Source organism: Oncorhynchus mykiss, chromosome 10 (assembly GCF_013265735.2).
Source record: "Oncorhynchus mykiss isolate Arlee chromosome 10, USDA_OmykA_1.1, whole genome shotgun sequence".
In the NCBI taxonomy this organism is placed as follows: Eukaryota; Metazoa; Chordata; class Actinopteri; order Salmoniformes; family Salmonidae; genus Oncorhynchus; species Oncorhynchus mykiss.
In genome coordinates this window covers 40282739-40297838 of record NC_048574.1, presented here as the reverse complement: position 1 = coordinate 40297838, position 15100 = coordinate 40282739, and the positions used below count along the sequence as shown (strand labels likewise).

At 40.3% G+C, this 15100-nt stretch overlaps 1 protein-coding gene across 6 annotated transcripts in view; it reads right to left on the bottom strand.

Moving 5' to 3' along the window:
• LOC110533874 (seizure protein 6 homolog) overlaps positions 1–15100 on the bottom strand; it is a 208399-nt gene that overhangs the window by 62591 nt on the left and 130708 nt on the right. For all 6 annotated transcript variants that reach the window (XR_005053663.1, XM_021618444.2, XM_021618442.2 and 3 more), the window contains one exon: positions 12453–12648. Coding sequence is in view for 5 of the 6 variants with exons in the window: in XM_021618444.2 (XP_021474119.2) it covers positions 12453–12648 (196 nt within the window). In the remaining variant the exon portion in view is untranslated. The remainder of the gene's footprint in view (positions 1–12452; positions 12649–15100) is intronic.

Genomic DNA, 15100 nt, shown 5'->3' with positions numbered 1-15100 from the left:
CAACACTGTCATCTCAGATTTTCAAAATATGCTTTTCAACCATAGCAAAACAAGCATTTGTGTAACAGTATTGATGCCTAGCGTAGCATTTAGCGTAGCATTTAGCGTAGCATTTAGCGTAGCATTCAGCGTAGCATTCAGCGTGCAACATTTTCACAAAAACAAGAAAAGCATTCAAATAAAATCATTTACCTTTGAAGAACTTCTGATGTTTTCAATGAGGACACTCTCAGTTAGATAGCAAATGTTCAGTTTTTCCAAAAAGATTCTTTGTGTATTAGAAATCGCTCCGTTTTAACATCTTGTTAATCTACCCATCGTTTACAGTAAAAGCACCACATATGATTATGTTAGGTCATAGCCAAGTCGAAAAAATACATTTTTCCAGCCAAAGATAGGGGTCACAAAAAGCTGAAATATAGGTAACATTAATCACTAATCTTTGATGAACTTCATCAGATGACACTCATGGGACATCATGTTACACAATACATGTATGTTTTGTTCGATAATGTGCATATTTATATCCAAAAATCTCAGTTAACATTGGCGCCTTACGTGCAGTAATGTTTTGATTCCGAAACATCTGGTGATTTTGCAGAAATACTCATAATAAACATTGATAAAAGATACAAGCGTTATTCACAGAATTAAAGATAGTCTTCTCCTCGCTGTGTCAGTTTTCAAAAAAACGGAAAAAGCATAATCTGAGAACGGCGCTCAGAACCCAAAACAGCCAGAGGAATATCTGCCATCTTGGGAAAAGTTAGAAACAACACCATGAATATTCACTTACCTTTGATCTTCATCAGAAGGCACTCCCAGGAAACCCAGTTCGACAATAAATTACTGATTTGTTCCATAAAGTCCCATAAAGTCCGTCATTTATGTCCAAATAGCCACTTGTTGTTAGCTTGTTCAGCCCAGTAATCCATCTTCATGAGGCGCAGGCACTTCATCCAGACAAAAACTCAAAAAGTTCCATTACAGTCCTTTAGAAACATGTCAAACGATGTATGGAATCAATCGTTGGGATGTTTTTAACATAAAACATCAATAATGTCCCAACCGGAGAATTCCTTTGATTTCAGAAAAGCACTGGAACGAGAGGTAACTCAGTCGGGAACGCGCGTCATGAGACCAAGGCTCTCTGCCAGACCACTGACTCAAAGAGGTCTCATGAGCCCCTCCTTTATAGTAGAATCCTCAAACCAGTTTCTAAAGACGGTTGACATCTAGTGGAAGCCCTAGGAAGTGCAACCTCATCCTTATCTCAATTTGTATTCGGTAGGCCAAGCTTTGAAAAACTACAAACCTCAGATGTCCCACTTCCTGGTGGATTTTTCTCAGGTTTTCACCTACCATTTGAGTTCTGTTAAACTCACAGACATCATTCAAACAGTTTTAGAAATTTCAGAGTGTTTTACATCCAATACTACTAATAATATACATATATAAGCATCTGGGACAGAGTAGGAGGCAGTTCACTCTGGGCACGCTATTCATCCAAAAGTGAAAATGCTGCCTCCTATCTCAAAAAGGTTAAACCACCTGGCGTGTCAGATTTCAAAAAAACTTTTCAGCGAAAGCAATCCAAGCATTTATGTAAGGGAATACCCCCCTGAATTGTACAAAAATGAATGGCAAAATATTGGCATTGGACAAACCATATACACGATGTCCAATACCACCCAAAGCGGCGTTGATTCGTTCAAAGTATATTGCAAATGCCATATGGCAATTGCCAATTGTAACACTTCAAAAATCCAACAGGGGGCGTGTGCGCTCCACCGGGGTTTTTCATATTGGAAATGCAACCCAAGTCAACATCCAAAAGCAACATTTTGAAAAAATGATTTTTTTTTCAAAAACTTATCACCCCTTAAAAAAGTGCTTTCTGGACCTTTTTTTGAAATTCTTTCGATTTTTTTGTCAATTACACATGTGTAAGAACTGTATGAATATACTTTTGTCCAATTTTGTTATCATAATTTTTTTTTTTTTAATTACATGCGCATAAGGCATATGTTTTGTCCATTTGCAATATGATTTCATAGGAAGTCAAAAGTCAAAAGTCAAAAATGTCAAAATTTGGTAAAAAACTTCACACATCCTTAAAAAAGTGCTTTCTGGACCGTTTTTCAAAATTCTTTCGATTTTTGTGTCAATTACACATGTATAAGAACTTTATCAACATACTTTACTCATACTTTATTATCATATTTTTTTATTTTTTTTACTTGTGCATAAGGCATATGTTTTCTCCATTTGGAATATGATTTCATAGGAAGTCAAAAGTCAAAAGTCAAAAATGTCAAAATTTGGTAAAAAACTTCACACATCCTTAAAAAAGTGCTTTCTGGACCGTTTTTCAAAATTCTTTTGATTTTTGTGTCAATAACACATGTATAAGAACTTTATCAACATACTTTAGTCATACTTTATTATCATATATATTTTTTTTTTTACTTTTGCATAAGGCATATGTTTTCTCCATTTGGAATATGATTTCATAGGAAGTCAAAAGTCAAAGTCAAAAGTAATGATTTTCCTCCGTGCAACTGGTGATCTGAAATGTGCAACTGGTGATCTGAAATGTGCAACTGGTAACCCCCCAAAAAAAACATTTTGATTTTTTTTGTTTATGTTTCCTTACTTTTTCAAAGTCACTGTGCATTTGCAATATGTTTTAATAGGCAGGTACCATCACGAATTTGTCATGCTCAAAATTCAAACTATACTTTGCTCAAACTATACCTTTGTCAACTTGTATTATCATAATTTTTTTTGTTTTACTTGTGCATAAGGCATATGTTTTCTCCATTTGCAATATGATGTCATAGGAAGTCAAAAGTCAAAGTCAAAAGTAACGATTTTCCTCCGTGCAACTGGTGATCTGAAATGTGCAACTGGTGATCTGAAATGTGCAACTGGTGATCTAAAATGTGCAACTGGTAACCCCCCAAAAAATCTTTTAGATTTTTTTTGTTTATGTTTCCTTACTTTTTCAAAGTCACTGTGCATTTGCAATATGTTTTAATGGGCAGGTACCATCACGAATTTGTCATGCTCAAAATTCAAACTATACTTTGCTCAAACTATACCTTTGTCAACTTGTATTATCATCATTTTTTTTGTTTTACTTGTGCATAAGGCATATGTTTTCTCCATTTGCAATATGATGTCATAGGAAGTCAAAAGTCAAAGTCAAAAGTAACGATTTTCCTCCGTGCAACTGGTGATCTGAAATGTGCAACTGGTGATCTGAAATGTGCAACTGGTGATCTAAAATGTGCAACTGGTAACCCCCCAAAAAATCTTTTAGATTTTTTTTGTTTATGTTTCCTTACTTTTTCAAAGTCACTGTGCATTTGCAATATGTTTTAATGGGCAGGTACCATCACGAATTTGTCATGCTCAAAATTCAAACTATACTTTGCTCAAACTATACCTTTGTCAACTTGTATTATCATAATTTTTTTTGTTTTACTTGTGCATAAGGCATATGTTTTCTCCATTTGCAATATGATGTCATAGGAAGTCAAAAGTCACAGTCAAAAGTAACGATTTTCCTCCGTGCAACTGGTGATCTGAAATGTGCAACTGGTGATCTGAAATGTGCAACTGGTGATCTAAAATGTGCAACTGGTAATCCCCCCCCAAAAAAATTTGGATTTTTTTTGTTTATGTTTCCTTACTTTTTCAAAGTCACTGTGCATTTGCAATATGTTTCAATGGGCAGGTACCATCACGAATTTGTCATGCTATAAAAATCCTGCAGGAATGTGAAATTGACTGGCCCGATGAACTCGGGATGGCTTTGCAGTGATTCTGGTTCATCTCAATCGCTCGTTAGGGTAGATTTCAGAATGTCGCTTTTTGTGATGGTACCTCACTGTTTAAACATATTGCAAATGTACAAGAGTCAAGTGGACAAGAGTCCATCCGTCAATTAGATATCATTCTGACACCAAACTGATACAAACTGACACCAAACCCACTTTTTCCAACTCGTTTAGTAGCCAACTATTACATACTTCAGAGCTGGCCCAAAATTCACAACGCCTTCGGTTCAAACCATAAAAAAACCATAAAACACGTAGTTACGTTCTAGCTGCGGGTCCATTTCTTATGTTATGTGTTGGCCTAGCTGAGGCGACCCCGAATCCCAAGTTTCGGCTCGATAGGTCATTTGGTGTCCGAGAAAAAGCCTAATTGGTGCTGAAAATCCACTATTTTCCATGACTTGCTACGGGGTCCTTGAATGAGCTATCGGACAGAAACGTTGGGGTCTGTCTATATGGGCTGAGACGTTCGCAATGCACCTAGTCTTGCGACTCTGGGACATTTCTAAATGTCGTCATTTTCGTGATGCAAAAATGAATTGAAAGTATTGCAAATGTACGAGGCTGTTTCTCGGTCCGAGAACCGTCTAGAGCCACGTAACTCACCACGCACCATCGACGGGAGGTCTAGAACAGGTTTCTAAAGTTTCGGAACTCTAGGTCTGACGGTTCTTTTTTAGCTCGAACAAAGCTAACTATTGCAGCCACTGTCTGTCTCTACGCACCCCAATACGTCCCTCCTTCCAAGTTGTGTTTTAGTGTGATTTTTTTTTCCTTTGAATTTTTTTGGGAAAAATGACTGATTTACAGTTCATGGGGGTTGCCTAATCACACATATGAAGTTTTGGAAATATCAGACTTTTTTAACCCCTCGAAACAGCCCCTGAGACACCAATTATGGCACTTCCGGTTGGCACAGGAAGCTATAAATCAACACATATCCTCATTGGGGTATGCTGTTACAGAATCCGGAGTTTTAAGTCCTTACGTTAAGAACTGACTGATTTACACAGGCTTGAATGCACTATGTCTATCAAACTGCAGGCAGGGTATGGGTAAACACTTTTAGGGTGATTTTAACCACTTCCGGTTGGTCCAGGAAGCTTAGAATCAACACAGGTAGACCTGATAGTGGCCTGATGGACTGGTACCGAAGACAGGTTCATACGGCATTCATAACCCATATAGACTTCAGGTTGAAATTAGGGGTGCAGGCAATGTATTCCTATGGGGAGAGAAGTCAATGCAAACTGTTTGATGTAAACACCTTCTTTAAACTATTAAGGGTTAATGCCACACGGTCAAGGTTAGGCTTGCACAGATCGGGAGGACCTTAGGAACATTCCTGTGGTGGAATTTTTCTTCTCACCCTAACGGTTCTCTCACTCTCACCCAAAATCAAATGACATTGTGGGGCAGGCTTCATTTTGGGCCTACTATTCTAATGGTCGCTGCGCCTAGACCGAGCGAGCTACGGTCAAGCGGGATATCTCGTTGAACTCGGCACGGCCTAGGGATTATGGTAATGCCATTTCCTGCTCTCTGTGTCTTTAAGCACCACGCTTTGTCACTCCATCCTTGCTGTGTGTGTGTGTGTGAGCTTTTCTTTGACATCTGTTGGGAGAAATGACTGACTTACAGTTTATGGGGGTTGCCTAATCACACATATGAAGTTTTGAAAAGATCTGACCTTTTTAACCCTTGGAAACAGCCACTATGACACCATTTAAGGCACTTCTGGTTGGCACAGGAAGCTATAAATAAACTCATATCCTGATTGGGGTATGCCTTTACATAATCCTGAGTTTTAAGTCTTTACGTTAAGAACTGAGTTATTGTGTTATTTCAGAAAATCATAGAAAATCACAGAAATGTCGCAGAGCTCCGCAGCACACTTTAAAAATATTCGTATGAACACCCTGCAACTGGATCTGTAACTGTGGGAAAAAAAACGGCTATTTGTGAACATCACCAATTTGTCATTGTTCCGTTTCTCTTAAATGACGATAGATAAATGGCTGGTTCTTTTTTTTATTGACACCGGAGGCTCCTTGACTTTGACCTGAAGTGGAAAAATAATTTCTCTATTTCCATTTTGGACCTTTAATCCCAGAAAAATGGCGATAACTCAAAAACCGTTGAGGCCTAGACGCCATCCCGTACGGGGCCAACTGCCCATTATGCCAAACCTACGCTCACCAAGTTTCGGCTTCAAAATATTTTCCGTTTTTGAGATAATTCCCGGCGTGACTCGTGATGTTTTGCCAAATTGCCATATGATTCCGTATGCCCTCTTGTGGGAATTTCCGGGATAGCGGAAAAATGGTCCAAAACTTGTTTATTTTATTAAACGGAAACTGAATGTCCGACAAAGTTCATTCGATGACTTCCCGGTAGGTCCGGCCCTACCGCACGGCCCGACGCCGACCGCAAATTTTACAAACGATTTCGGACGTCTAGTAAGGGACCGTACATTTGCAATATGGACTTTTTCACTAATCATAGACGAAATGCCGAAATGTTCCCTTAAGGTATGTTTCAGCGAAAGCAATCCAAGCATTTATGTAAGGACATTACAAACATTACGAACAGCTAGCAGCAAAGTAGATTGGTCACGAAAGTCAGAAAAGCAATAAATTAATCGCTTACCTTTGATGATCTTCGGATGTTTGCACTCACGAGACTCCCAGTTACACAATAAATGTTCCTTTTGTTCCATAAAGATTCATGTAAAACGTTTTTTTATAATCAATCCTCAGGTTGTTTTACAATAAATAATCGATAATATTTCAACCGGACCGTAGCTTTTTCAATAGGAGAGAGAGCGAAAATGTCTGCTCCAAGCTGTTGCACATGCAAAACTCTGCTGGCACCCAGCCATCCATTGATGCGATGTGATCGTTCTCGCTCATTTTTCAGAATAAAAGGCTGAAACTATGTCTAAAGACTGTTCACCCCATGTGGAAGCCAGAGGAAAAGGTATCTGGTTTATATCCCTTTAAATGGAGGGAAGGCATGCAATGGAACAGGGAGCTTTCAAAATAAGAGGATTTTACTCAGGTTTTCGCCTGCAATATCAGTTCTGTTATACTCACAGACAATATTTTGACAGTTTTGGAAACTTTAGAGTGTTTTCTATCCTAATTTCTATCCCTATCCTAATCTGAATTATATGCATATTCTAGCTTCTGGGCCTGAGAAATAGGCAGTTTAATTTGGATACGTTTTTCATCCAAACATCAAAATACCCCCTACACTCAACAGGTTAATGGTTCAGCATGTCCATAGGCCATGATCACGACGGGGGTTATGTGAATAGTGCTCCCAAGGTAGAGTTAAGGGCCTACTGTCATGGTGACCCTGTGGCAATATGGACAGTCTCAACGAAGCGATTGCCTTGTGTGTGGTGATGAAGTAGGTACTGATGTTTAAATTCATATGTTCCTTCTGAGAATGGATTGCACTACGTGAAGTGATGGAACGCCAATAACAATGGCGGGTATTTACAATGGTGATATACGAAGTGTGAGAAAGTCTTTCCTTTTACCTCATGTTAATGTGTGTTTAATGAAAATGCTTGTAAATTATTTTCTATTTGGTTGACACTTAGTCTCAAAAGGGAGGAAATGTCATGGAAAATTACATAATTAGTCATGCTATCCCGTGTTTTGCTGCTTAAAGAATAGTCTCTTGTTATATGCTAGTGTTTTTTTAACCTGATACAAACTTGTCTTTGTGTGACTTAGTCACAAGACTGGGTGTATAGCTAAGATCCGTTAGGTGCGACCGCAGCATGTGAGATATGTGAGATATCCCGTGAGTTTACTATCTACAGAAAGTCAGCTGTGTGGAACATTGCAGGAAGGAGCACATTATACTGTGAACTGTAACAAAACACAGTTATACGGTTGAGCCATCATGATATCAACCTCGGTCTATCTTAATCTGCACAGACAAACCAATTGCCTTTTACAATATGTTCTGCCCCTGTTTCCACACATCTGCTAAACTGCCACCTAGACAAAAGAGGTTGTACTTTTCTATGAAAGCAGAGACCCGGCTATGTTTGTTAAGCTTTCAACTCTGAACCATTTTTGGTAATGGTTGATTGCTTCATTTTTGCAAATCTTATAATAAAGTTGTTGTAAGAGGAATCTACAGTCTTTTTCTTCCTATAGAATTGCTACCACACTACTCATCAGTCCAGAGTAGACCAGCCCTCATTGATGGGACCGGGCCGGCTGCAGTCTAAGGTTATTTATCTTTAATAGCATTTATTGAGTAGTTGACCATTGGAATTGAGTGTTCAACCCAACCACATAAATATCAATACATCACAGCAGGACTGTGGTCGGGGTCCTCTCAGATTGAACCTTTCTTCCCAGGGACAACACTATTGATCTTTGTTTAAGGGTAGAGTTTAACCAGTGAGCTCGTATGGAGCAAGGCCCACATGTCCTTAAAATCAGAGTAATTCACCAGACCTTTCACTTAGCTTTCAAAATATGCTGATGATGCTGAACCACAAAACCACATGTTGTCCAATCAAACTGAATCGAATGGACCTTGAGGCTGTGGATCAAATCATAATGTCACTTGACATTTGAGTGGATAGCTTTCTTTGCCATGTGAAATATTGTAATCTCATTGGCCACTCATTGCATAGTGACTTAGTGGTGATAACTTGATTGGGCTGGGGTATGTATCCCTCTGCTCTGCAGACCTCTCCATCCATCTCCTAGCCATAGTCATGGCCAATCTACAGACTCCTGTATTTTACATGACCAGATGAAAAATTAATTTCTACACTTGGGACTGAGTATCAATTAAGACATGCAGAGATACTTTGTTTAGTGATGAGGGAGTTAGTAGGAAATGGCCCTGTCTTCCTCTTCCTCCCCTCTGGTGTCACATCAACAGATGTCCCCATTACAGAGAAGACACACTGAGAGACACATGACTGAAACCTCTAGGAGTCATCTGTAGTATTCACAAGACTCATACGTGGGTGGAAGGAGATAGTTGAGTGGTAAAAAGCATTACATGACATGAACCATAACAACATGATCTATTTCAGTGATGAATAGACCGTTTTTCTCATTAGGCATGTGCAATAACTATGTCTCTACTTGTCTAGACACTCATTAAATGTCGACCTCAGTGTGAGGGATCAGGCATGTCATAAAGGAATTCCAACAGGGCTTAGTCTATTTTTGCTTTCACCAATATCAGCCTGGGTGACCACTCTTTCTTGTATGTACCACACACACAGCATGCACAACCCTCAGGAGAGTTGAATAAGAAAGGGGTATTCTCAACCTGGTCTCAGAGCATTTCGTATTATTCAGTACGTAAATCAGAAACAAAACTTTAGTATGATATATTACGTTTCTTGTTGTATATTAATTTGTGGATGTCCATCACCCATTTTGTACAATATGTTACAAATTGCAATTCACATGACATTATAGGGGTTAGGGTTAAGGTTAGGGTTTGGGGAAGGGTTACCTAACATTCAAAGTAGCTAAAAAGTAGTACGTAGTTGAAAAGCTACTAATTAGCTAAAATACTAAAGTTGTCCTTGATGAAATTTGAACTCGCAACCTTTTAGTTGCTAGACATTCACATCCACCATGACCAGCCACCCTACTTTCATTTTCGCCTTAAGTAACCATCTGTCTTATGTAACCATATCAAGCGTAACATATGAAACTAATTTAAGTGTCCTGGATTTACATGTACTATGTTACGTCTAGTCTATGAGACCAGGCTGGTATTCTAGACACACAAACAGGTCTGCAGGCTGTAACACAGACATATCATCACTCCCCAGTGGTAACTGGTCTGCTACTATTACTACTGCAACATTCATCAGCCTGTCATCTCAGCTAGCACCAACGCCTTCTGCAGATATTAATTACCCAGAGCTGAGATCTATCTCTCTACAGATCTGTCTCTTTCTCAACGCTTATCCCATCACATTTTTCACACCCCATTATAAGAGGACAAAGTGATTGCGCATACCATGGAGATGAGCGCAAATGGAAATATCTGAAATATCTAAATTGCGACAGCTGTTGAAATTTGCTGGAAAAAAGGTAAATGTTTCGGTCATACTTGTGCACTAACGGTTATAAAAGAGTATAGCTGCATTCCCATATTGGAATTAGTTTAATATGGAAAGCAAAAATATTTTCTGAAAAGTACCTTTTTTCCATAGACTAATGATTTCAAGTAGCATTTTCAAATCGGCTTAACGTTACTGTGAAAGGGATTTATCATTCAGACCTGCTGTTCCACAACATCATTAGCTCTGTATAACTAATGGGACACCATACGTTATGATGACTTTATATAGGCCCCTATTGTTGCTTTGATGAGCATAACAATTTCACAGGCACAATGTGAAAGCATATCATACTGCCATAATGTTTGATATCAATTAGAGAGAATGTAATATCCTGACATAAATATTTGACACAATACTTACAGCACCGAATGACTTAAACATGTGGTTGCCTTCTGCACACCCACAGATGTGCCCCCCATGCTTCAACAGAGTCTAAAAAGAGTCTATTTTTTGAGGGTGTTCTTTGCTTAGTTTTTTTTGAGGATAAAGCCTGATTGTTGGGCTCACTTGTCTGAGTATGAGGGGAAATGATCATGTGCTGCTGGAGCCAGAGGGAGCTGCTCAACAGGAGACCCTTGCAGTGTCTGCTCTCATGCAGGATGTGTATGGATGAGAGACAAGTCATTTTATGAGCACAGATTTGGTTTATTGTTGGGTGATGCTTTACAAAAACCAATCTGTTTCACCCTCAACAGGATATTAGGAAAGACTATTTTGAGCAAGGTTTATTATTCAAATTGGATGTATTGTCTATTATTCAGTGAGTAGGTGTTAATACAATGCTATTGTTAATACATACCTGTGATATTTTTGAATATCCAGTAGGTGATGGTTGTTTTGCTATTTCAATGGATAGCCACTCAGTAGCGTGTACTGTACTCAGACGAATTGCTTATGAGGTGGTCTCACTCGTATCTGATCCAAAATAAATATAATATTTCTACACCCCTTTACTGTTGGATCTACATTCACTTTTCTCGTGGTCTGTTTGCTCTGAGTCTCCGGAGCATGGCTGCTATTCTCCTATTTCTTTGGGAATGATTGAGCGGCTTGAATCTTTAAAGTTCACCCGCTTCTTCAGTAACCAGTGTTCTGTGCTGCCAGTCTAATGGAGATCACATGGTCTATATAGGCACTAACAGTGACGTGTGGATGTGTGTGGGAGAGTTGAATAGAATTCCACATCACCCACTGCTTCATTATTGGTTACTATTCTGAAGGGGGCTTTTTTCCCACACAGTTCTGTATAATCAATGGGACAATGTGAAATCAGCGCATTAAAGGCTGTACTTTAAAACCTATTCATATATCCAACAATACATTTCAACCCTACAGGGACAGAGTCTAATCACACATGGTGAGCAGCAACATTACTGCATTAGCTTCTCTTTCCATGGTTGTTTGGGATGCACAAAGGCCATGGCTCATTGTGATTGGCCATGCACTGGACACAGGTCACATGTATAATTGGTCCATTAGAAGCCTGGTAAAAGCTTTCATCATTCCCCCACTGTGGTCCCCATCTGCCCCCCCCCCCCCCCCCCCCCCCTCTCCCTGCTCTAACACAGTGTAATGTGGGGTTATTACCTTGGCAGTGCCAGCTCTCAGACAGGCCAAACAAAGACACACAGGGCCATTTAGAAACACTGATGAACTATTTCCTAAGTGGACTGGATGTGATTGGACAAACTGAGCCTCAGGCTCAGGCAAGTAGTAACAGTTAGCTGTTATGTCATGTGTATGATATATGAATCATACTCTTGAAAATGGCAGATTTTATGTCAGGAGCCATGTCAGTTACAATCCTAAAGTCTTTCAGGCATGAATTGGGTTGCCAATTTGTTGGAAGGGTTTCATTAATGTTGTTGGACATATACTGTAACCGATTATTGCCATCTACTGTATTAGAGAGAAGGAGGAGAGACAGAGGGGGAGTTTGAGGGGCAAGGGGGTGCCACTCTATTTGCCAGGCACATCAGAGGCATGTTAGAATGCATTATTCTTCTGCAAGCCTGTCATAGTTCATTCGTTTGCAGAGACAAAAGATTTTGGCTTAATGCTGTGTTGTTTTTTCCCCTTCTCCTGGTGTTGTCACATGAAAGACCGTGGTGGAATGAGAAACAATGGGCCCGACAGCCCTCTGCTATCTGACAGCTCTGTAAATGTCTATTAACACAATACTTCTCCTATGTAATTACATCGCTGAAATGACAGCCCTTGTGATTTTTCAGCCTGACATGAGCAAGCCGCGTTGACTAGTGATGAGAGCTATAGGCATAAAGAGCTCTGCGGCTGAACCAATTGCTACTGGAGGATTTCCACCTCTATACATCAAACCTTACTACTCCGGACCACATTGTTTCAGATACATTTTCATTGCACATTGGGTGAATCAGAATGGAGTAATTGATAGGGAGGAGACCTGTGTGAGGGTGTCCTGGTGTGTGTGGTCGTGTGGTTCTGTGTTGTGACCTCACCTTGGTAACGCAGCAGCAGCAGGGAGCCGGAGCGAGGCTGCTGGTCACTGCGGTAACGGATGGAGATCTGATTGCTCCAGCTGCGCACCACCAGACCCCTCATCAGGACGGTCTCGTTGGCAAGGATGGAGGACTCCCGTCCCCCCATGTCCTCCACCGTCATCACCTCCCCCTCAGACAGGCTCACATTCAGCACCTGCAAACGCACACACCACACAGGTCAGTCCAACGTCGCATTTGTTTCCATTATGTGATGTGTCCAAACAGCCTGGTAAAATGTGTTTTTTGTGTCTTTGCTTCTCAAGCTACAGCTGTCGGCAGTCCAGGAGACAAACTAGTTAACGCTCATTACCACACAGCAGAATGGGACACTGCATGAATGGTTCATGTCCAGCTTGAGATGTAGATGAGGTTTAATACAAGATATCATCAGAAACACTGCCACCTATATCCTCATCATTCCCCACAACTGCTGCATTAGGACTGAGGGTCTGGCCCATATTCCACCCCATAATCCGGTCCCTCTTACCACCTAGCTTGCCTCCCTCCCACTTTGTACATCACTGCAGGCGAATGTGCCCCAGAAACCATCACTCGACCCTGACTGGCCATTTGTGTGGTCACGGCTCACATCAGACAGGATTTTAATTCAATTGACACCCCCATCATTCCTGTCTCAGAGCCAGTCTCTTAATGTTTGCTTTGAAAAATGGGCCACTTGAGATAGGCCTCCTTCTGTTCAATTTCCATTAACAAACTGGCAGCAGGGTGTATTTTATCAGAGAATATGATTGGAAAGACTGCAGAGCTTGTCTGGATCATTCCATGCATGGTTCGTTACACAGTATGGCTGGTAAAGGCTTACCCATTCAGTATTATTCAGGCCCTGTAACTGTAATTAAAACCAGTGTGTTTCTTTCTCCAGTTTTCTGTCAGCCTCTGTGACAGCTGTGTTTTATCTCTTCAACAGGCTGAAACAGCAGCTGCAGCTGAATGTACTGAAGGCCACTCCAGAGAATGTGCTGTAGTTTTACTGGTTGAATAATGTAGCTTTGGCATAAGCCTCATTTAGGGGAGGGGAACATCTGCAGTTTCCTCAGAACTCTATGTATTATCTAGAGTGTAGCAGTGTGAATCAGAAATGAAAGACTACCAGGGATCTGATAATCATCTTGAACAAATGCACCAGACTACAGTGCATCTACTGTCCCAGTGATATCTTGTAGCCTGTCGCCTGTTCCAGACTTCAGGCTTGGAGTGTGGTGTGGGAGTGGGAGCGTGCTGTGGCCTTCAGATAGGCTGCTCTCCCAGGGGGAATGAGAGTGTCACTGAGGCAGACTGAGGGAGCTCAGAGTGCGATGCGGAGGATCACCAGGCGAGTCACTGGCACCAGAATGAATTTGGTCTCACTGACAACCTGTCACTCGGTTGAGGGGATGCCAACGATGGGTGTGAGGGGGTTTACTACCGCTCTCACAGACAGAGCTGAAATGCGACTGTCTGTTACTCTGTCTCCATCAGACATCAGCCAAGACTGAGGTCAACCTCCTTTTGTTCTTACCCAGAATGCTACACAAAAATAAAGCTTTCCCAGGTCATCAAACTACTTAAAAAATTATAATAATTGTAAGCCTCATTGTCACGCCCTGATCTTAGAGAGGTTTTATTTCTCTATTTGGTTAGGTCAGGGTGTGATTTGGGTGGGCATTCTATGTTTTCTGTTTCTTTGTTTTTGGCCGAGTGTGGTTCCCAATCAGAGCTGTCTATCGTTGTCTCTGATTGGGGATCATACTTAGGCAGCCCTTTTTTCCACATTTAGGTTGTGGGATCTTGTCTTTGTTTGTTGCATGTGTTGCACTCCGAAGCTTTACGTTCGTTGTGTTGTTTATTGTTTTTTTGGTGAAACATTTAATAAATAAAATGTACGCCTTCCTCGCTGCACCTTGGTCCGGTCATTCTACTACTAACGACGGACGTAACACTCATCTAATTGATTCCCACAATCAAATACTGTACAGAAAACAGGTGTAAATTGAAGCCATTTAGTATTTTTTGAATCTTTACATATCCAAATTAATTTAACATTGTGTTGACAATCACGCCTCTCGTGAATAATGTGAAGATTGAAAATAACACCAGACTTGATCAAGCCATCACTATTCTATGCATTTACCCCCAAGACTGGCATGTGATCTCATGGGGCCAAATCTGGCCCAAGTTAAGCGTGTGTAAATGGAACTTAATTCCCTTTTTATGCACCTTTCTCTCTATTAATTTTGGATGGAAATCAAAGAAATTAAGGTGTGGTGGAGACTTAATTACATCGCCTTTACGTGTGATGATGCAACAGATAAAGTTGCAAATGACAATATAGGGCCAAACCTACCGAGTTGATTTCTGATTTCTAGAATATTTTAATTATATAATATGACTTTTTACTGTATTATTTACAATGTGTATCGTGTTAAATATTAGCCACTATCGGTAGCCACTGTCTGTTATACCAACATACATTTATAACTGTCACTTTAGTAGTTTCCTTACACTTTCCACTGTCAAGTTTGTGTGGTTGATCCTGAGGATCTCTACAAAAACTGGATCATATTATGCTAGCATATTACAAGTTGTGTAATAATTTGGAACATGTA